General features: G+C 48.2%; 1 protein-coding gene across 1 annotated transcript in view; it reads right to left on the reverse strand.

The window, feature by feature from the left end:
• The window catches only part of LOC142584737 (sphingomyelin phosphodiesterase-like), a 128,552-nt gene that overhangs the window by 29,338 nt on the left and 75,364 nt on the right, over nucleotides 1–23,850 (reverse strand). The window contains exons 11-12 of the mRNA XM_075694962.1: nucleotides 18,409–18,613; nucleotides 15,119–15,309 (exon numbers count right to left, since the gene is read on the reverse strand). Of these exons, the coding sequence (XP_075551077.1) occupies nucleotides 15,119–15,309; nucleotides 18,409–18,613 (396 nt within the window). The remainder of the gene's footprint in view (nucleotides 1–15,118; nucleotides 15,310–18,408; nucleotides 18,614–23,850) is intronic.

Genomic DNA, 23,850 nt, shown 5'->3' on the forward strand with positions numbered 1-23,850 from the left:
CGTCGGTGCGGTGTCCCACGGTGCCACAGGTACGGCAGAATTGAACCGCATTTCGGTAGGGTGTGCAGAGTTTATCTCCCCCGAAGTAATAAACACACCTTGGCACTCGGCTGCCGTAGAAGGTGAGCAAGGCACTTTGTGAGTCGCCCATCATTCTTGCGTCGATCAACTCCAGTCCCTGCGTTCGGATACGTAGGTTCGATCGCAGCACGTCAGAAGGGGTGTGTGCTTCTATCCCGTGGATTACTCCCCGCGTCGTGTCTTCTCCTGCCGTAACGTACGCATTGACCGGGTGTTGTCGTCCATTGATGTTCAAGGATTTAATGGCTTGCATGACCTTGGCCGTATCGCGATTCGGGGTGGATATCACTGCAATGTTCGAACCTGACTTGATTCTTAGAATAACATTGTTGTCAGTGGTTCTGTCCTCGCACGCCTCCATGACGGCTCTTGCCAGTGCCTGACTGGTAACATTTTTGAGTGGTAGCCCTTGGTGTGGTCTGATGACCACCTTCAGGTCACTCTTCGGTAGCGGCGGAAGACGCTTGAGTCGTGGGTGCCCGCGATGCGCCATGGCTTTGGACGAGTTGGTAGTCGAACCTGATGGGAGTGCGCTTCCTTGCGCGGAGCGGCGCTGCTGAGCGAGATTTTTCTTTTGTTTCAGGGAAAGACGCTCCCATCCGGCTTCTGCGGTCGTTTCGTTGACCACGGTAGCGCTTTGCATGTTGTTGTTGATCGTGGCTGCCTTATTGCATTCGTGGTGCGGTGTTGCATCACCCACCTGAGATGCAGTGAAATCCGTCTGTTCTTCAAGTCGCGACGTTGTAATAAGTCGCGGGTTCGATGTCGCAGCCGGAGTTCTTAAGGCCGCCATGTTCGAATGCGCGCTCGCGCGCCGGCGCCGCTCTCCTAACTGAAGTTAGGGTTAGCTGCTCGGCACGTTCTGAAGGTGGAAAATCGGCCGTAAAACGCCGAAATATGGTCCGACTGACCTGCAGTTGGTCTCCACAGGCGCCGGACCACTTCTTGGAGATGGTGGTGATCGTTTCGGGCCGGTCCCAGAAGGTGGTCCGCCCGAAAAACCAAACATGCGTAGCCCGATGTGAGCGCAGCCATTTCGAACGGCGTCTTCTTCTTTTCCCTCGAAAACCGTAAGGCGGTGCCGAAAACGCACTCAGCTGACGAGTGAAACGCGTCAGTCCTCATCGCGCTGCAAAGAGCAAGGACATATCGGAGACGCTCCGTCCAGAATGGTCGTGACGCCATGAGCGAGGCTTTAAGCTGATGGTGGTGTCACAGCCATGCCGTTGGAGATAGGGTGATAGGCTGTCGTCTTGATGTGGCTGACACCAAGCAATCGGGATAAGTTATCGAAAAGTGCGGAGTCAAATTGACCACCGCGATCTGTTGTGACAGTAGAGGGAATTCCGTATAGGCTAATGCACACGGCGATGAAGCCGCGCGCGATGGACTCTCCCGTGATATCGCTGAGTGGTAGTGGCTCAGACCATCGCGTGAAGCGATCTATGGACGTCAATGTATATCGGCTGTTCTTGGATGTAGGAAAAGGGTCGGCTAAGTCAATGTGCACATCACTGAACCGGGAATCAGGAGGCGTGAAGGTACCGAGCGGAAGCACTGCGTAGCGTTGAACTTCGTTTTGCTGGCACTTGAGACAAGTGCGCGTCAAGCGGCGGACGTCAATGTTCATGCTTGGCCACAGGTATCGCGTAGTGACGAGGGGTTGAGTAGCACAGATACCAGGGTGTGACAAGGAATGCAAAAGGCGTCAAAGACGCTGAGGCGAAATGACGGTGGAATATAGGGGCAAGGGCAACCGGTACAAATGTCGGAAATCAAGGTTATGGCGCAGCCTGGAAGTTGCACTTCTTTGAATTCAATGGGGTTGCCCCCCTATTGTAGGGCCTGAAGTTCCTTGTCCTGTCGCTGTGCTGTGGCCATGGCTGCGAAATTCACTGGTGGGCCGCTCATCAATGGTTGCACTGACTTCTATTCGGGATAGTGAGTCAGCAACGTGGTTGTCCTTACCACTTATATGTCGGATGTTGCTCGTGAATTACAAAATATAGGAAAGCTGACGGATCTGGCATTGACTACGCGCCTAGTTGGAAGCGGTCGAAGGTAGTGGCTCGTGAGAATGCCGAATTCCCGACCTTCGAGTAAATGGCGAAAATGTTTCCCAGCTAAGTTGGCCGGCCGCAGTTCGCGACTGAAAGTGCTGCATCTACGCTCGACCTGCGAGAGTTTTCGCGAGAAGAATGCAATTGACTGCCACAATCGATTGCTGCAGTACTGCTCCGACGGTGACGTCCGAGGCATCCACCGTGTCTGACGTGGGGGGTTCGGGCTTTGTATGCGCGAGGAATGACGAGTTAGTGAGAGCTTCCTTGATGGAACTGAAATCTGTTTCGGCATTGTCTGTCCAGGAGATAAAAGCCTTCGGTTTCGTCTGATCGGATAGAAGTTTGTTGAGTAGCTGCAACATGGCAGCGCAGTGAGGAATCAACCACCGGTAATAGTTGGCAAGGTCAAGGAATTCACGCAATTTTCTTGTAGCCGATGGTCGTGGAAATTGCATTATGGCTTCCATACGAGCTGCAGGAGGAAAGATCCTGCGGCAATCCAAACGATGACCAAGGAAGTCTAATGCAGAAATTCCAAACCTGCTCTTTGGTCCGCTTATGACTAGTCAATGTTTTCGGAGTCACGCAAGAACCTGACGTAGCTGGAACTCATTATCTACTTCTGATGTGCTGAAGACGAAAATACCATCGATGTATGCGAAATAGCAGGTCAAACCGCGAAGGACTTGGTCAACAAACCGCTAAAACGTTTGTGTAGCGTTTCTTAGGCTTACTGGCATATGTGTAGGTATTCAAACATGCCAAATTGTCTTATTATCAGTCTGCAGTACCTCGGTAGGCTGGACAGGTATTTGCTAGTATGCTTTGACTAAATCTATTTTGATAAATACGATGCAACTATGCAGCAACGCGGTAAAGTCCTGGACGTGAGGTATGGTATATACCGTCACTTTGTTAAGAGCGCGGTAGTCATTGCATAACCTCTAATCCCCTAATGGCTTAGGCCCCATGTGTAGCGGTGATGACCGTGGACCACATTCTTGCTGCGCAATCATGTAGCGGGCAGGAGCGAGCGATATGGACGTGCAAAAACTTGCGCTCCTACAGTCACAATATCATGCGTGATCTTCTGACGTATTGGGTCTTCCAGAGAAGGAGCTCGGAACAGATAAGAAAATTCTTCGAATGCATAGACACGGTGGGGTGACTTTGGCGTGAGCTTGCACCAGACGCAAGGGTGGTAAACGTGATGTCAGCCTTTGAACCTTTAGGTGTGTTTCGGAATCCAAGAAACGGTTGTGTCAGAGGTATACCACAAGTTTGAAATGCCAACGAAAATTCGCACATATATTTGGTACGGGTACATCGGTGATTAAATGATCCACCTAAAGGTGCGTCTCAAGCCAATCTCAAGTATGACAGACTGCTGTCTATAGGTCTGTATGACCGAACCGTTAACAGCCGTGTCAGGTGGAGTGGTGTGCAGTCGTCAACGGTCCTCTAGCGTAGGAGGAATAACGGACACTTTAGCATCAGTGTCGGTCTGATATCGGACCTCTGTGGCACGGTCGGCGACGCGGAATAAGCGGCTTGATATCGGGCCAAAAGCACTCGTCACCTTCAGTCCATGGTCCATGCGTTTCCACCAAATGCACAAGGGTGACGGCTCTGGCCACCGCTTGCTCCGTATAGGTGGTGGTATCAACACACATTGCGAGAAAGAATCGCCGCCATTTTGCATGTGGTACTATGGCGTTGGTGTGGTGAAGCGCTACGTCGTCGGTCAACTTCGAGCAAGTTGAGCTCGACGATAAGCTGGTCTACATTACGGATGAGGCGCTCATTAGCGTCAGGAAGGCGATGCAAGCAGTCGTCGCGGACCGGCGTTCCCGTGTGATGAAGCACGTGGTTTCTAGATGGCAGATAGTATTCGGTTACCGACTTCCATAATTTTGTCGGCTGTGTGTGCCACTGAGTCTAGGGATTCGGAGGAGGAAACACTCAAAATTATCCGCACCTACTGAGGCAGTCGCTACCGGACGACTTCGAATAGAATCGACGCTCCCATTGCAGCAGTGATTGCCGATGAGATGACGCATGTCACGCAGAAGCTCTGTGGGCTTTCCGCCACCGAGTTCCTCCGAGCTGAGCAGCTTCTGCAGCTTACACGGTTTAGACTCTTTTGTTCGCCGTATGAGTTCCCTCTTTAATGTGTCGTACGGGTTTTGAGGAGGTAAAAGCACAGAATCTCCCTTACAATGGCAATGACAGCAAGCGGTAGCGCACCTATGACGAGGTCGTACCTTGCAGTTTGTGATGTTACGCGGTGTCATCGGAATGTGGTTCGACGCTCAGAAATGAGAGTTTCGAGGTGGATTGCGACAACTCCGGTAATTCGATATTAGCGATGACAGGGACCAATGCCTTGGCATTCTGCAGGTGTCGTTGAGTGGTGATGTGTCCATGATCTGACGTAATGGACCTTACTAGAGGCTTTTGTTGTCGTCACCCGGAAAGAGAAGGGATGAGCAGGCGGCGCGTTGCCATCCGGTGACCGGGTCACCACTTCTCGGGAAACCCGAGGCATTTCTTTTCTTCCATATTTTATTTATCGTCATTCGAACGCAGACATCCACGGGACCCTGCGATCTTGCGCCGATTTCCTTCTCTCCTTCTTACTGGCTCGAACGTCCGGAGCTGCGGAAGGGCAACTTCGTCGTCGTCGTCCAAACACTGACTGCTCACCATAACATTGCATATTGACACGTGTACTTGTTTATCTTGTTCAGGTGACCGCTTGTCACCTCCTAACAAATGTCATCGCACAGCGCAGGACGCGCTTGCATGTGTCGGAAGTGTCTGGAATGTTATCGATGAATCCATTCGCTATCTGTCACTGAACCTTGTGTAATCTGATTGCACGTATGCGCGACACGAATAGTGTAGAGCCATGGGGAAGACATGCGGGTCCCAGCGATTACTCTGCAACATTCGACCGCTGATGTATAAAAGCCGACGCGCTGGACACGCTGATCAGATTTTCGGCGATCGCCGAGTGTGTTTGACGCTGTCGCTGTTATTTGAGTGTAGCCTTCTTTTGAGGGCGCATGTTCAACCAATGAAACCCTGGTTTCGTTAATCACAGTTTTGCTGCCTTCTTCACCGTCACTACTACGTGACAAAATGATGACCATACCACTATGTCTTTCTCAGGGCAGGATTTCAAGAGCTTGTGAGAGCTTGTAATCTTGCAATAAAAATACAAGTGATGTGGTCAACAGCAAATATCATGCATGTTAATGAAAATAAAACAACAGCTGCTATTTTCCGACACAAAAATTTAATAATTGAATTTTATCAAGACATGGTACTGAATATTCGCACTATGTTTGGCCACAATTATTTCCACAAATATGAGCGGGAATTGCCATGTAAGGCATGTCCTGGTAAAATTAGCTGAGGTGAGAGTAGTAATTGGTGGGTATCGATACTTGCTTCCAAGTGAAATCAAGCTTCTCCTTTATCACTCCCGCTTTAGCTCTCGTGTAAATCCTAATCAAATACACTTTCAGAGAAAAGGTATTACGCATAACTTCAAGGCGGATTTAGTGGCATCTACTAACGTTTTATTCTGCTGTTGAGGAATGGGTAAAATATACCAGATATACAGTTATACATTAGGCAGGAAATTATTCATTGACCTTCTGAAGAATATAACAAATTTGCAATTATAGCCAACTTAGAAGTTAAGAATATAAGTTATTCCACACGTCTTGCAGAAAAATGGATGTGGAAAGTACAATTAAACATCCAGAAAAGAGCGCTTGTCTTCCCTCTCTTCTAAACTGCTACGACCTTAACAATTTTGACTTGTTAAATTTTTCATATCTGGATATCGGCAAGTTATATACAGTGATGTTCATATATTTGGCCTACTTAGTAATTCTTTCTATTAAGCAGTCTGTCTCAATGTCAAGTCTTTACATTTGTACCTGCTTGTTTCATTTCATTTTATGTGGCTGTTGGTAACAAGTAAGTTATTATACATTTTACTTTCTATTCAGTGTATTTGTTCAAGCTATTTATGACTGGATAGCATTCAGAATTACATTTTTAAAAAATGCTTTGTATTTCATTTTTCTATTGCGCAGACTGTAATAATTGATTATAAATTTTCTGCAACTAAGTATTCGCTATACGATTCCATTCGTAAGTGTACATGCACTGTTATAGCATCTGTCTGTTAAGTGTCAAATTTTCCTTTTTGCTTACCGTAGTGCTGTTACCGCTCCGAAATGTTCTACAGGGCTGTAAGCTAGTCACCCTGTTTTAGAAAGTAGCTTTTTGTCTCAGTTGGTCTATCTGTATGCTGACCGAAATAAAATAAGCTTCATTTGATACCAGACAGCTCTTCCACCTGTGCAGCAGCTGACTACACTAGATTCATCTAGGACAAGCTCGAACTGCTCTAACATATGACTATAAGCTAACTAGCAGCTTATACATGACTAGTGCAGGAGACATTAACATAAAATCAATGCTTCGCTTTTTTCAACATTTCCTTTGTTTCTGCTCAAGGCAAGCATTTCCTTAGGTTAAGAGTCTCAGTCTACCTTATTATACCTTATTAGGAGCCAACGTCTACCTTGCTGATGCCCTTTTTGCTCCACATCTGAGTTGATAATTTTATCTGTACTAGTGAGCAATGCTAGGCAGGCTGCCAGACGCCTGAAACGCTGGAAGACATACTGTGTGATTGCCCGGTTTATATGTCGGAACGAAGTACGTTGGAATGCTTCCTAGCTAGCGCTGGCAGGCAATCACTGTAGGAGGAAGCTATCGTCGGCCCATGGCCTGACACTGCAACTTCGATGCGTGCAACTAAAGTGTGGTTTGCGTTTCTGCAGGACACCAAGCTCGACGAGCGGGTCTAGCAAGACAACTGTCTCATGTACATAAGCTCTCACCACTTCTTTTATCATCATCACCCAACCCAGTACTTTCACTTCGTTCCCTCTTCCCAGTGCAGAGTAGCAGACTAGAGCGCACTAGCTCAGGTCGACCTCTTGTCCTTTCGAGTCAACACATTATATATATATATATATATATATATATATATATATATATATATATATATATATATATATATATATATATATATATATATATATATATATATTGTTACGTCCAAGCGCGTCAAAGGGACGCGGGGATCAAGAAGAGAGGAGAAGAGGAGAACGAAGACTGTGCAGCGGCCATTCCTGTTCTTCGTAGCCTGCCGTTCCTGCCCTCGCACGCCTAAATAAACCCCTTTTCCCCGTGCTTGTAACAAATTGGTGGACGGTGCGGGGTAAACCTCGTAATCACGGAGCCTACGCTGCTACAACTTCGCCGAAGCCGTCGACTTGCCGGACTTCCGCCACCCTCACCTGCCATGCCTGAATACGCCTGCCAGATTCCCGAAGGATCTGACGCGGCTTCAAGGCCAACACCTGGTGTTCCGTGGCAATACTACCGGGTGCCACTCACTTTCGGAGGAAAAGCCGGAGAAGATGTCGACGAGTGGCTCACGAACTACCGAAGGGTGAGCCGGTCTAACGGTTGGAACTCGACCGCACAGTTGTCCAATGTTGTGTTTTCCCTTACCGACACAGCGCTCGTCTGGTACGAGAATCACGAAGACACGCTCACTTCGTGGGAGCTTTTCGTCGAGGAGCTCAGAGCGTGTTTTGGTGACTCTAGCGCAAAAAAGAAACGCGCTGAACAGACGCTTTCGCAAAGAGCTCAGATTCCCGGCGAGACCTGTACGACTTATATCGAAGAAGTGCTGAAATTGTGTAAAATAGTCAACTCTCAGATGTCTGAAGATGACAAAGTGGGACATTTGTTGAAAGGAATAGCTGAAGACGTCTACAATTTTTTGATCGGCAAGGAACGCTTGGACTCCGTGTCTGACGTCATTCGCCATTGCAGGACCTTTGAGACATTGAAGATGCGACGGATAATACCGAAGTTTGGTCGCCTGGCTAATGTCACGACGGTGGCGAGTGTAGACCCGAGCTCGTGTGTTGACCTTCCATCCACTATACGGCAGATTGTTCGCGAAGAGTTGCTCCATCAGGAAGAGATGTACCGTTGCACACCCGGCATCACTGGCGCGTACTCACCCCACGAGATGAGAAACACGGCCGTTTCGACCGCATGGCAACCCACGGTTCACTCAGCGACCATGGAGTACAGGTCTACCCCACAAACGAGAGGGATCATGAGCTATCAAGGTCATGACTACGGCCAACACCCACGCCGCACGCAGGCCTCCCGGCGGCCGATGCCTAGCCATGATGAATGTCACCCACCTGCTGCCTATGCAGTCGACAGCAACATGCGCGACTACATGGAAGAACATCGCAATTCGAGGCATCTGCCGGTGTGTTTCCAATGCGGTGTCGCGGGCCACATAGCGAGGTTTTGCAATCGTCGCCCAACAACGTGGAATGGTCGATCCGGATTTTCAACAAGGCCCACACCTCCTACGAGGGCAACTCAACAGCCGTACACCACCTCTTGGTCAGCTGGCGTCCCTCCTGGCAACGATTACTGGCAGAGAAGCTTCAGGAGCCGCTCACCGGCATCTGACAGGAGTTTGACGCCACCGCCAACTTCTCGTGCACCGCGTTTACGTCAATCGCCATCGCCAGTGCGCCGCTCCTCCTCGCCTTCACAACCGGAAAACTAGCTAGCGCGGCCGATGGGGGTGAGGTCGCTCGACACGTGCTATCGACAGAAATGCCCCCCGCAGTTGCTATGATTAAGAACAAAGTGCATGTACTTGTTGATGGTGTTCCTACAATGGCTTTAGTGGATACCGGAGCAACTGTATCCGCAATGAGTCTCGGTTTTAAAGGTCGGTTGGGGCGTAAAGTTGTATTTCGGTGGGACCAGGCTGCAACGTTTTGTGGAGTGAGCGGCGAGTCGTTGCGCCCTGTTTGTGTGTGCACTGCTGACGTATCCTTGGCTGGTGGAATTTTCGCGACGGAGTTTGTAGTTATTCCCCGATCGACGCACGAAGTGATTTTGGGCATCGACTTTTTGCGACAGTGTGGTGCGACCGTCGATTGTCGCACGGGGGAAGTTTGCGTCGATGGCCATGTTCCGTCCGGGCTCTTAGAGGAGACTTGCCGTCAAGGTGAACTTTGTGTGTCTGCAGATACTGTTGTGCCTGCGTCCACCTCTGTGTGCGTGCCGGTTGTGTGTCGCGGTGAAGTTCCAGACAGTTTTGATGCCTCCGTAGAGCCAATGCATCTCAATTGTATGAAGAAGAACGTTTTTGTCCCTCATTGTGTGGTATCCATCGGCAACGGGCGTGCTGGCTTGTGGACGGCCAACTGCTCGGCAGAACCCATCCTGCTTCCAGACGGCTTGAAACTCGCCTACTTTACAGAATACACGTCTTCGTCCGTAGCCGTACTAACAGATCGGCCGTGTGAACCTGCTGACCTTCGCCACGTCTCAGACAAAAAGCTTCTGTCTATGATAAACAAGTCACTCAGCACAAGGGAGCGCCATACCTTGGTGGATACGCTTTCTAAGCATCTGTCAGTGTTTGACTTTGCGCAGCCGGACAAAGCGTTCTCGATCCCCGAGTCACGAACACGCCATACTATCGATACGGGATCTGCGCGCCCGATCAGGCAAAAGCCTTATCGCGTGTCGCCTAACGAGCGGAAGATAATCGGGGAACAAGTGAATGACATGATGAAAAATGGCATAATACAAGAGTCCTCGAGTCCTTGGGCAGCTCCGGTCATACTTGTCAGAAAGAAAGACGGTAACTGGAGATTTTGCGTCGATTATCGAAGATTAAACGCCGTGACTAAGAAGGATGTCTACCCCCTGCCCCGGATTGATGATGCAATTGATTGCCTGCATTCGGCCTCTTATTTTTCTTCAGTGGACCTGCGCTCAGGATATTGGCAAATCCCGATACACCCGGCAGACAAGGAGAAAACAGCCTTCATAACCCCGGATGGATTATTCGAATTCAATGTGATGCCATTTGGGTTGTGCAACGCTCCAGCAACCTTTGAAAGGTTCATGGACACCATTCTACGTGGGTTAAAGTGGAACATCTGTATGTGCTATCTTGACGACGTTGTTATATTTGGGCGCACATTCAATGAGCACAATACGCGCCTGGATATTGTCCTCGACTGCATCAAAAACGCTGGCCTGGTTCTGAACTCCAAGAAATGTAACTTTGGTGACCGTCAAACACTTGTGCTGGGTCATCTTGTTGACAAAGACGGTATCCGGCCTGATCCCCTCAAGACGGCAGCTGTCGAGGCATTCAGTGCACCGCAGTCAGTGAAGCAACTTCGTAGTTTTCTGGGTCTTTGCTCTTACTTTCGCCGATTTATTCCTGGTTTTGCTGACGTCGCTTATCCTCTGACAAATCTGCTACATAAAGACGCACGGTTTGAGTGGACACCCGAGTGCGATTCTGCATTTCGTCAGCTGAAGTTCCTGTTAACCTCCCGACCTATTCTTCGCCACTTTAATCCTACTGCGCCAACAGAAATCCACACAGATGCTAGTGGCGTTGGTCTGGGTGCCGTCTTGGTCCAACGCTATGACGACCGTCAGCACGTGATTGCTTATGCAAGTCGCTCATTAAGCAAACCTGAACGCAACTACACGGTGACAGAACAAGAATGCCTCGCTGTAATCTTTGCGGTTCAGCGATTTCGCTCGTACTTGTACGGACGCCCATTCCAAGTCGTCACAGACCACCATTCCCTGTGCTGGCTCGTGAACCTTCGCGACCCTTGTGGTCGCCTTGCGCGCTGGGCTTTGAGGTTGCAGGAATATAACTTCACTGTTTCCTACAAGAGTGGCCGAAAACACGCTGACGCAGACTGCCTTTCCCGTATGCCGCTTGCCACGACGGACTGCGACGCAGACGATTTTGATCATCTCGTCGCTTCTGTGACACCCGCTTTTCCAGATATCGATGCATTCAAAGCAGAACAACGGACAGACACTAAATTGGAGCCACTCTTTACTTCTGCCCATTCAAGTGCAACAAGCAGCTACTGTGTACGTGACGGGCTCCTGTACAAAAAGAACTACTCAAGCACGGGTGCACGCTTCCTTCTAGTGGTGCCGGAGCGTCTCCGGCCAGCAATCCTTCAGGCTATGCACGATGACCCTACCTCCGGTCACTTAGGCACTGTGCGCACACTTTATCGCATTCAAGAACGCTTTTACTGGCCCCGGATGCGACATTCGGTTGAGTTTTATGTCGCCAGCTGCATACAGTGCCAACGTCGGAAACGCCCAACCACTGCCCCATCTGGTCTCCTTCAACCTGTGCCGCCTTCCAGCTCACCCTTTCGGCAAGTTGGAATTGATCTGTTAGGCCCTTTCCCAAAGTCATCTAAGGGGAACCGCTGGATAATTGTCTGCGCCGACTATTTCACACGCTATTGCGAGACGGCGGCTATACCATCAGCAACTGCCACCGAAGTGTCGCTTTTCTTACTTCACGCTATTGTTCTACGACATGGACCGCCTGGTGTTATCATAAGCGACCGGGGACGTCAATTCACGGCGGATATCGTGGAAGAGCTTGTGCGTTTATGTAACTCGCACCTCCGGCACTCGACGCCGTATCATCCGCAAACGAACGGCCTCACTGAGCGCACTAATCGAACAATCACCAATATGCTTTCCATGTATGTTGCGTCCGATCACAAGAATTGGGATGAAGTTTTACCGTTTATTACTTACGCCTACAACACCGCCAAGCACGAGACAACCGGCTACAGCCCCTTCTTCCTTCTATATGCTCGGCCGCCCCAGTATATGCTCGACACTGTCCTCCCCTTTTACCACCACGACAATCCTACGGTCGCCGATACGCTATGCCTCGCTGAAGAGGCTCGGCGACTTGCGCGTCTGCGGACTTTGGCATCACAAGAAACCTCCAAAGCCCGCTACGACGCACGACATCGGCCTGTTACATATCACCCTGGTGATCTCGTTTGGCTTTGGACTCCCACACGGAAGCGCGGTTTGTGTCAAAAGCTGCTGGCAAACTACGATGGACCGTATGTTGTCATCGATAAAGTCAGCGAAGTGAACTATACTCTCGCGCGCCTCACCAACACTGGTAAACGTTCTGCTAGGACACAAGTCGCGCATGTCGCACGGTTGAAATCATGTACGCCACGACAAGCTAGTTGACTCGCCCAGGGGGCTTTGTCTGCGAGGGGGGGTATGTTACGTCCAAGCGCGTCAAAGGGACGCGGGGATCAAGAAGAGAGGAGAAGAGGAGAACGAAGACTGTGCAGCGGCCATTCCTGTTCTTCGTAGCCTGCCGTTCCTGCCCTCGCACGCCTAAATAAACCCCTTTTCCCCGTGCTTGTAACAATATACACATATATATGAAGGCTGCTTCTTTGTCCTCTCAAGCTCTCGTTTCTGCCGCAGGAGTGGGCTGCTCTGCGGCAGGCTGTTCTCTTGCCTTCCACCTGCATATGCTTTCTTCAGCACACTCACCCTCTGTGCATATTTCCCACGAGACTGCATCCCACTCCTCAAAAGGCCAATGTTGTGAGGCACTTTAGTTGCACCAGCGTCATAGCGCTGAAGGAGACTCTTAACGTGGCGCATTCCATTAATGGTAGCAATGTTCAGCGAGTTTAGTCCGATTAGAATCGGATTATTTTCACTGAAGCCTCGTTCTAGGTTCGCGTTGCTGTGGGACAGAGAAAGAAGTGCTTTAATGAGTTTAGGAAGTAGGCGACAAACCCACGCCCGTTACAAAGGATCCGCATACAACATAATTTCGGATATAACAGTCTAAAATTCTCACTTACTTTCTTGTCTGGCAATACTATTATTCAACCTATTCCACTTTCGCCGGAAACGGCTATATCGGACTAACGGTTGCAACAGACAAATTTTGGGGGAAATTTTTGTTCAGACATCGTAAATACAACGTAGTTAGCTGCAGTGATGCGTGCGTGTGGCAGTGCACTGCACGCAACTATTATCTGGCCACTTGCGGAATTTGCGAGAACGCCCTCTTTTTTAAAAAAAAAGGCACGAGTACACTAGCGACGCGCTTTCCGCAACGCCCGCACCGGTGGAGAGTTCTAGTGTCCCGCACGAAAGCGGGCCACCGCCGTCCACAGCTCCCGGCTCCGGGCAAAGCAAGCGTCGAAGGTGCCGTGTTGGGCCGCACCAGCAGCGGAAGCGAAGCCGTAGAATACGGCGCTCAAAGTACAACTGCCGACGATCGCGAAATGCACATTTTTGAGAACGAATTATCTATAATTTTATCACTTCGCGCGAAAATGAAAATAGGGTGCTTTTCTCGGCGTGGGCTCCGAGTTGAATAGGCCTCGTACGCGGCTCTCTTTCGTGCTACACAGCCTTCACCGTGGTCGTCGCTTGCGTCGAAAGATAAAAACGAGACATCGGTTTGTAACACCGGCTACGCGACTCATAACATTTGTTTATGGTCGGGGCATTTTGGCGCAGTGTGGCGCAATTTTTAACAAATTTCACGCTTTCGGCGCAGCAATACACAATTTTTATCCAAATGGCGCAACAGGCGCGACAGTTACACCCATGATTACTCTAACCACTGATGTAATCGGAGCGCAACACATTTACATTCTTTTTCTATATAGCTATTACAACTGTCAGCTCCACCAGACTTTAGTTTTCTATACATAATTTTTACAAATTACGTAGTGCAGCGGGCACAGTTCTAGTCCTCTAAATGAGTTGCTCGGAAAGTTGTCATTACTTTCCTAATAGAGTCAAGTGCATAATGGGCTAATTACCAAAATATGGTTTAGCTTGAATTACCTTATGGCACATAATAAATTTACGATATGTAGGCCATGAGTTCTCAGGTTTTCGAGATAGGCACCACTTTTGTAATATGGGCCCGTGAGACTCGCAATAAATGCGCCCTTTTCCTCCAGTTCATTAAAAAAACCTGGTATGATGCATTGAAGCACAAGTACAACAGGACCTTCAGTGCATTTCGTTCTATAGCTTCGGATGACATATCCTGAAGCTACCGTCATCCTCAGAATTCTTTCCAATTCAGTACGTAATGCGAACACACCGGTTGAATTCGAAAACTGCGCTATTACGTCAGTTACGGCTGCAGGTGCCGTGATGTAATTACCTCGAAACGTAATTAGCGAAAAACTGTTAATCAAGCGATTATGCGCTTCTGTTTCCCGCGCAGCTATGTCCGCCCATTCTAGTTATCTTGCTACACGATTAAATTCTACTTTCTGCTATATGCGCTCTTTTTTATTATTTCTGTGTAGCCAAAAAAAACAGTAGTCTTAACTACAGCTAAAACCTACGCAATACGAAGCATGCTTGGTTTTGCAGAGAATAGTTGTTAGGAATCGTAAGAGCGTTCTGCAGCAAACGGTCACCGCTCTTTCGACACGTGTAATAATTATATGGGTCCTTCTGACAATGTATGCTTCGGCACATACCTGCGCGTATGCTCAGTGTCACTAGGAGCAGCCTACTCGCGCGGACCCTCGCGCTGTGCACGTTTCGCTGTATTTTTCTAAGTAAGTTGATCGTTATGTATGATGAAATGGATACGCTTACTCAAACAGACCGACAAAAGCGATCCGAGTGTACGGGTCCCTTATTCAAAATTTAGATGGGGGCTCGTAGATGTCACGAAATTTAACGCCAGCTACAATTGTCGAGCGTTGCCGTGTTACTCGAAAGGGGTCGGATACCCGTAATAAAAAACTGGTTTTAACTAACGCCTCCTAGAACCATTTTGGGAGGTGTTGGTTTAGCTCGTCCAGAATGCTTCGCATTAAAACACCTGGTAGTAGGCAATCCAGCGTTGATGGTCGTGCTGTCATCTGCCGTTCCAGCGTTCCATTTTAGATTTTTTTTTTGTAGTGCCACCTTCCGTCGCTAAAGATACAGTGCCTTGTGCAATGTAGACGTACCTGTAGAACTTGTCGAACAGCTTGTCGTCGAGTTCCATTTTGTTTAGCAGGTCGTCCCATTCGGCTGGCTCCAGGGACTGCATGCCGAACTCGGCCTTTGCCGCGTACTCCAGATGCCAGCGAGGCTCTCGTTGAGGGTCCACGTTTGCCTCGGTCAGGTTCATTAAGTACGTCTCGTGGTCCAACACAGCCTGCGCCAATTACAGCTTGTGTTATTGGGAACGCCTACGGCAATGTGGCCCACAGTTGTCCGCTTTAAGGCGAAATGTCGTTCAGCTCTATTTACACCTCATCTAAGGGCCTTGGCCAGTGTCAGCTGCCACGCACCTGTTTAACCCATCATCATATTTATCATTGCACGCTGTCGTTGCAAGGTGGGTGCGGAGAAGACATGAATCACATTTATTTTCCGACTGCGCTATAGGTGCCGTTCGCTGTCCATGTAACTCTCTTGCTTCTTTTTTTTTTTTGTTTCCTCGAACAACACTTCTTTGCCAAGAATTCATTATTGTCAGGCAGCCTCAACAAAAGTATCCTACAGCCTTCGGTTAAACTTTCTTAAGTAGTCAAGCAACGCTAAGCGTCAGCAACTCTCAGTACAGAAAACAAACTTCATAGCCATATGCAGTACTGAATATGTCTAACTTTATTTACAGATTTTGCCCGCTTTGTGTACACCATAGGGAGGGTGCTTTGTATACAACCTTCTAAAAAAGCGCGTCCATGTAGTATAGTCGTAGAGATGCTCGCAAGACTTGAAAGCTATTTTTGTGTCCATAACAAAGGGGTCAAGTGCGATCAACGGATGTCCTGAGATACCGGAAACACTGGCATACTTCCATCCGCTGTAGGAATGTTTTTGACAAAATAAGCGTTTTGATGAGAAAGAAATGTGGTATGATGTGCTCGCTTGCGTAACATTGGCAATACTGTCTTTTTTGGTGTGAAAAATTTATTACATTCACGTGCCGTAGGCCCACTCAAGTTTCCACATTTAGTTATTGCTGCATTGTTAGAGCCAATTAACAATCGTAATAATATGCCCCTTGTGCGAATTTTCGTTGCCTTGCTCGAGAAATAGAAGAACTTTATTATCTGGAAACATTTGTTAGACTTGGGGAGTAGTGAGAAATAGATTTGAAGCAAGTTGCTAGACAAATTCTATGTACAGACACGAAAACCTGAAAAACACCAACGTGCCTGCTGGGTGGTGCAGCGAATACACTGTGAGAGTTCCCGCTGCCGCCCGAATTCGAATCCTCCGCGGTTTATTACTTTAGGGATGGACTGCTTCTTTGAATATGGGGATAGTGTTCAACCACAAGCTACCGAAAAAACAAATCGAGTAGGTTATATCAGAGACGCAGTCGCCGCGGTGTACGTGAAAGGTGATTTGCTTGCTGCAGACGATGTGTCGGCGATAGGGCATTGAAATAGCGTAACCAAACAGTGTACAAGTTGAATTTGCGCAATGCATTTTAATACTTACATGCCTAACTTTTGTTAGAAATAGTGGAGGGGGGGGTGAGTCTGGCGGTTTAATTTTGCAATGGTGCTCGCTCCCAATGCTTAGTGGACCAGTTTTAAAAGACGTTTCACGCCAAGAAAGCGCCCAGCTTGCGAATAATCCTTTTTTTTCGTTCTAGTTCAAGCAACATGCTTTCATACATGTGCTGGGTCCTTAAGACTGCTTGTATAGGCACCTTCAAGGTGCTCATTCGTGGAGAAATGCTTTACCCAACGATGTTGCTCATTGGCAGCGACGTTTGTGCCGGTGAGTTGCAGGTCTTGGGGTCGGTCTAGATCAAGACGGCCACATTTCGGCGGGGCCGAAATGCAAAAACGGTTGCGTGCTTAGTTTTATATGCGTAGGCTAAAGAACTCCAGGAGGTCAAAATTGAACCGGAGTCCTACACCATGTCGTACCTCATAATAGTATCCTGGTTTTGGCACGTAAAACAATTTAACGTTTAATTTGATTTTAGATGCGTGGCCCTGTTAGGTGCTAGGTGTCCCTAGAACTTACATGCTTACTTAAACGAAGTTTCCTTTGCACGAAGCCCTTTAAAGCCCTTGAAAAATGTTTAACCTGAGTAAAGTCAGCGTAGGGCACTAAAGGCAGCCATCTGTTTTGTAAGAACTCTTTCGCGACAAGATAAAGACATCTCGTCAAGTTGCCTACCGCAAGCACGGTTCGACGACTCCAGCTCCTACGCGTTAAAAAATCTCCGAATGTTCAGTCAATTCTTGCAAGCGCGATAGATAAACAAAAGAATCACTTGATTCGAATACTCGAGGATGTTAATCGAATTGGCCTTAAAGCAGTACCCACGGGATATTTCCGGCCCTTGGTCCGGGACCTTGCGTTGAAATGGAATAAAAATACTAAAAGCCTTAAAGCACCCTAAGTAGTTTATTATAGGAGATTTTCTACAGCCAGTTATGGTAGCGTTTCCCAGGAAGTGACCGCGTGATGAGGTCACGATGCAAAAGGTGGTCACGTGGGAGCAGGAAATCGCCGCGTTTGGCACTCGCTCTGGCTCGCTCGTTCACCTCCGATGCTCTATGTGACGCCCGGTGCAGCTGTGTAGCAGACGGTCGAACCAGCTGGGGCGATTATCGATACATCATGATGCCCTGTTTCCACATGACCATCCTCAGCGTCATGGCATCACAACACAGTCGCTTCCCATGGGAAACGAAACCGGCTGTACAAAAGCCCTAATATTTATTGATTCAGGATTCTGTCAGGCTTGCCGGTGTTTTGCCAGTGTTTCTAGATCTAGGATCTTCACATACTGCAAGAAAATGTAGATTGAAATTGCGTGCCAGTGCTCGATCAATTGTAGCAAAAGTAAATTAGTAAATCAGGTTTTACTTAGGATGCGAAAAAAATAAAAGTGAAACCTGATTTACTTCGTATATTTGGTTTCTGCCTAAATGCGGCTTCTGTTAAGAGGTCCCAAATAAACGATCAATTTTTCGCTATGTTCATTAGAGTGAAGTTTTACTGCACTTTCACAGTATTTTCATAAATAACTTAACCTCACTATGCACATTATTTATTGCGGACGACCGAGATCTCCATAGAGATCTTCACGTCAATGAAACGGCATATTTTCGTGCCACCACTCAAGTTCTTCATCTGAAGTTATATTAATCGGTTCGACAATCACTGCCGTTCGTTCCTTTCAGGTTCTCATTTGAGGGACGCTGCAAACATTTTTATTTAATTTTGCGAGTCGGTATGGGTCATGATTGTGCTTTTATCGAGTTTAGGTGGTACCTACCCACGTGCTGTTGGCGTAGTTTCCATCGACAACGTACACGCGGTAGGCGGGGTGACCCGAGTTGAACGTGGTGGTGCTGGGCGCGACGTAGGCTACCGAGAACGGCCTCCTTCCCCGGTAGTACTCACGGGCAGGCTCGTAGAAGAGCTCCAGTTCATCCTTGTGCGTGTGCCCGAAAAACTGGGCCCGCACCGTCGACTCGTACCTGCACGCGAACACGACACGCGCGGGCGTGCCCTGTACTATTACTATTATTCGCCCACGTGCCAGGCAATTAAGCTGACATTTTACGCGCAAGTGTAACCGGCCAGCTCTTCAAATCGGCGGTGTTTGTCTGAGGCCGCGAAGCAAGCGAACAAAAAATGCGGCTGGAGGTGAAGAAAATCAAGCGCCGGTAATAGTACGAAGGAGCGTGCTCGGCACGCGGCAAAGTATATCGCCACCTTGAGGAATGCTGAGCGAATTGCGGAGAAGGAGGGTAAGCTGGGTTGACCTTCTCTGGCAGTTGCTATTCGTTTTCTTTGCGATGCACCCCACTTGGTTCGTCTCGTGGTAACGTCGTCCTCGCGCGCCATGAGCTGTGTGTGCAAGTGAAAGCGAGCGACGGTGAGCCGACGATGGCGGCTGAATCTCGCGTGCGCTAGAGGAGGAAGCGCGCCGTATTCCGTCGCATGCATTGCCCCGTGTTACCGGGAGAGGGGCTGGAGCGAGATCGCTGTACTTCATCCGCGCACGGTTGCGCGCTCTTAATCTTGAAAGCGATCTGCTTTGGGTGCATAGTCTAGGTGGACCGACGGCTGGTAGCTTTGCGTACGCTCTGTTCTCACGGCTGAGTTTGCGTTGAAGCGTGATGGACAGCACGAAGGTCACTGCGCCCTCTGCTGCTGACACGATTCCTCACGCTAGCGTTTTGACAGCGACTGTCCGCATTATATGTTCACAACGGGGCGTTCTATTCCGGCGGCTGCTGCGTGTGGCGGGGCCGCGCGAGCCTCGTCTCGAATACTGACATGTGAACTCCTTTACCTTTTACGCGTGGGCGCTTTTACCGTCTAAGAAATGTTATCGCTCAGCACAGGACGCGTCTACATGTATCGGAAGTTTCTAGAATGTTAACGATGCTTCTATCCGCTGTCTGTTGTCGACGAACCTTGTGTAATCTGGTTGCATGCATGCGCGACGCGATTGGCGTAGAACTTAGTGGAAGGCACGCGGGTCCTAGTGATTACTATGCAACATTTAATATTTTTTAATATTTGGGGTTTTACGTGCCAAAACCACTTTCTGATTATGAGGCACGCCGTAGTGGAGGACTACGGAAATTTTGACCACCTGGGGTTCTTTAACGTGCACCTAAATCTAAGCACACGGGTGTTTTCGCATTTCGCCCCCATCGAAATGCGGCCGCCGTGGCCGGGATTCGATCCCGCGACCTCGTGCTCAGCTATGGAACGTTCGACGACTGATCTATAAAAGCCGACCCGCTTGACTCGCTGATCAGATTTTCGACGATCGCCGACTGTGTTCGCCGTTTTCGTTGAGCATTGAGTGTAGCCTGTTTTTCTGGGCACAGGTTCGCCCAATGAAGTTAGTTTTGCCACTCACAGCTTTCTTGCTGTGTCCTCAACCGTCACTACCACGTGACAATACGATCTATGATGCGGACAGCGTAAGCATCAGGGCGCACCGAGGGCCGATAGCGTCGTGTGCGCTATAGCACCCATGCCTTCGCGCGTCATCCACGTTCAGGCAGCGAAGCGTCGCTAACTTTTTTTTCTGCTACCACGACGCATCCTTTCTGCTTAGGCGCGACTGCAAGTCATTTAGCTGTTGACTCTATACAGGGTGTCCCAGCTAACTTGCACCAAGATTTTAAAGACACCCAAGAGCTCTAGACAAATCGCGCCGACTGCATAGTAGCCACAGTCGTATGTGCTTACGGCCAGTATTTTTTTTTCGTCACGAAGCATTACTTAATGAATTACTTTTAATTAGTGAACTTTTTAATTATTGCTTGAATCGCAAACATATCAAGTACAATATTGTAGGGCACCTTAAGTAACCTCCGCATCAAGGATTTATTTCGTGTTAAAGTGGTCCTGGTTGTTTTCTCTAAGAAATAGCAAAATCCGGTGAAATACCTGAAAAACGAAATAGATGCGCACTCGCACGCCGATACTCCAGCGCCTACAAGCAACCGTTGAAAGATATACTGCCCGCATTCTCTTATCGCCACATCGCACGTGGCTCCGCTACGCTTATCAATGCGTCAGCGGCGTGTTCCCTCGATTCCACGACCATCACATTGCGTGCATCGTTGTATCGAGCTGCCGCCACGGGTGAAACCGTGTATCTGTGGCTATTCGCTTGGGAGCGCTTGAGTAGCGGCGTTCGAGCGCGCATCTATCTTGTATTTTAGATGTTTCGCGCGCTTTTGTGTTTTCTCGGAAAAACCAACGACAGAAAGCTGAGCACTAAACAAATGCTTGATTCGAAAGTTATTTAAGGTGCCTTACAACTGTGTAATTGATATGGTTCGATTCACGCAATAATTAAAAATGCGATAATTAAAAGTAATTAATTAAGACTTTCTGATGAAAAAAAATACTGACCGTAGGTACATACGACTACGGCTACTATGCAGTCGGTACAATTTCTCTAGAGCTCTTGGGTATGTTTAACATCTTCGTCCAAGTTAGCTGAGACACCATGTATAAATATGCATGTCACAAACCAACCCAATCTGGCTAGTATATGCCGCAATATGACTAACGATGCTGACAGAGCTATAAAAAACTATATTGGCTGTCACTGCGTACAATCATGTCCCGATAGGATCACTTGTTGGTAAGAAATTTGAAAGATTGAACTTTATACTAAAAAGTATACATTCTGATCTTCGTCTCAGCTTTTCCCCTGTGCTATCTATTCTCTTAAGCCCACACTCGTACAATCTGTCCAACCCTATAAGTATGTCGTCCTACATGTTACATGTATCTAACGACTTATCACGGTCTGCTCGCGTAAACTACACCATATTTTAGATATAGTATATTGTTTTTCGTGGATATCCACCATTAGAAAAACTTAGATAAGTAACATCTGTTCGTCAACTGAAAGCATATTTAGCGCCAGCAAACAAGGACGGAAGGGAGACGACACCACAATGCATGACACCAAACCAGCGCATTGTGGTGTCGTCTCCCTTCCGTCCTTGTTTGCGGGCTCTAAATATGCTTTCAGTTTACCGACACGTCCAGCAAATGACAATCTGTTGGTCCCCTGGCAAAGAAAGCTTGCTGAGTATGCGATCCCTGTCAGGTAATTCTGATTAACAAGCGGGAGGCCAGAGAAAGTTGTAGCTAGACTAGTTTGCAATCCACATCGGTAACAGCTTACCACAGCGCACTTAGGACACGCAGGGAGACGCCTGTGGTGCCGCGTTCACCGTTGACCCTCTAGCTGTGCCTCAAGTTCGCAAGGTATCCCACGCTCTCAAGAATGGGGCAAGCAGGCATGGTGTGCCACTGTTTTTGTTTTTTTGTCTCCGTGAAACCGGGAAAATTGTGGCCGCGCATCTACACCGACACAAAGCACTGATACCGAAAATAGCATGAGTGGCTTTGTAAGATGCTTCAAGTGGGCCGTGTGTCCGATTCCGTCATCATTCCGGCAAATTTAACATCGGCCAAACAGCATAGTTTTTACTATAGACTAAATAAGCATGCTCAGAAAGGTGAAAAATCTACAAAAGTAAGCAAAGCTTGCGCATGTTGTTCTCGCGTTTTTTTATTTCTTCTTTCTTCCTTTTCTTTTCATATGGGTGTGAGTTACAGTTCGGTGAAACGCGTATTATGGACAGAAGCTTAAATATTGCAGGTACATTTGGCCTTAGGAGCAATATTTATAAATAGAAGGAAGGACATGTGCGGGACTCTAGCCTTCATTTTCCTTGTTTCCATCTGAGCTCAGCTTCTTGGAGTACAGATAGCGAATACTGGGCTGTAAGAACTCGCGCTGAAGTAGGCGGTTGTGACCCTGTACCAAACATGAGGCGCGATCCTCTCTATATGTCGGCCCCAACATAGCTAACAAACACTCGGTAGTGAGTGTATGTGTGAAAAATTGTTGCCTTGGTGCTAGTGAAAGAGGCAGGCTTTACAGAATCACTCTGCATGTTTGATCTGTAGCAATTATCACGGAACACCCAGCGTAACGACCATGAAGCCTGACACTAACCTTCCTTGCCTGGTTAAAATTTCAATCCTTATGAAGACCTGACCTGCGCTCTAAGCGATGGAAATCAGGTACTCGTAATATATATCATCATCATCATCATCATCAGCCTGGTTACGCCCACTGCAGGGCAAAGGCCTCTCCCATACTTCTCCAACTACCTCGGTCATGTACTAACTGTGGCCATGTCGTCCCTGCAAACTTCTTAATCTCATCCGCCCACCTAACTTTCTGCCGTCCCCTGCTACGCTTCCCTTCCCTTGGGATCCAGTCCGTAACCCTTAATGACCATCGGTTATCTTCCCTCCTCATTACATGTCCTGCTCATGCCCATTTCTTTTTCTTGATTTCAACTAAGATGTCATTAACACGCGTTTGTTCCCTCACCCAATCTGCTCTTTTCTTATCCTTTAACGTTACACCTATCATTCTTCTTTCCATGGCTCGTTGTGTCGTCCTCAATTTGAGTAGAACCCTTTTCGTAAGCCTCCAGGTTTCTGCCCCGTAGGTGAGTACTGGTAAGGTAATATATATATATATATATATATATATATATATATATATATATATATATATATATATATTGTAACAGATACAAAAGGCACGGACAAGAGAAAAGAAGGGAAGACGAAGAGGACGAAGCGTTGGAGAGGCCGAGCTGCGCTACTATCACGCGACGATCATCATCCATCGCCTGTAAATAAAATCATTTCTTCGCAACTCTTCGTAACAGTTGTGGTGGAAGGTGCGGGGTAATCGACACCCGAAGACGGAGGCTGAACCAGAATTTCTTCGACGGAGCCGTCGCATTGCTGGACTCCCACCGTATCTACCGGAGCTGAATATGTCCCACGACGCAGACGAACAACGGCCCATTCCAACAGCTGCGCCGACAAGTTCCGTTCTGCAACTGAGAGATGCGCGTCCCTTCGCCGGAAGATCGGACGAAGACGTCGAGGAATGGCTCGTCCATTATCACCGGGTGAGTGCCGCCAACAAGTGGAACAGCGCTTCTCAGCTTTCGAACGTCGTGTTCTTCCTAACGGATACTGCGTTGCTGTGGTTCGACAATAACGAGGAAACGTTCACAACATGGGGAAGATTTGTTTCCGAAATCAAAGAGAGATTCGGCGACTCCGCGACGAAAAAGAAAAGGGCGGAACAGACGCTACTGCAACGTGCGCAAGTGCCAGGCGAAACCTGCAC

The sequence above is a fragment of the Dermacentor variabilis genome, chromosome 6 (genome assembly GCF_050947875.1).
Source record: "Dermacentor variabilis isolate Ectoservices chromosome 6, ASM5094787v1, whole genome shotgun sequence".
Taxonomy (NCBI): domain Eukaryota; kingdom Metazoa; phylum Arthropoda; class Arachnida; order Ixodida; family Ixodidae; genus Dermacentor; species Dermacentor variabilis.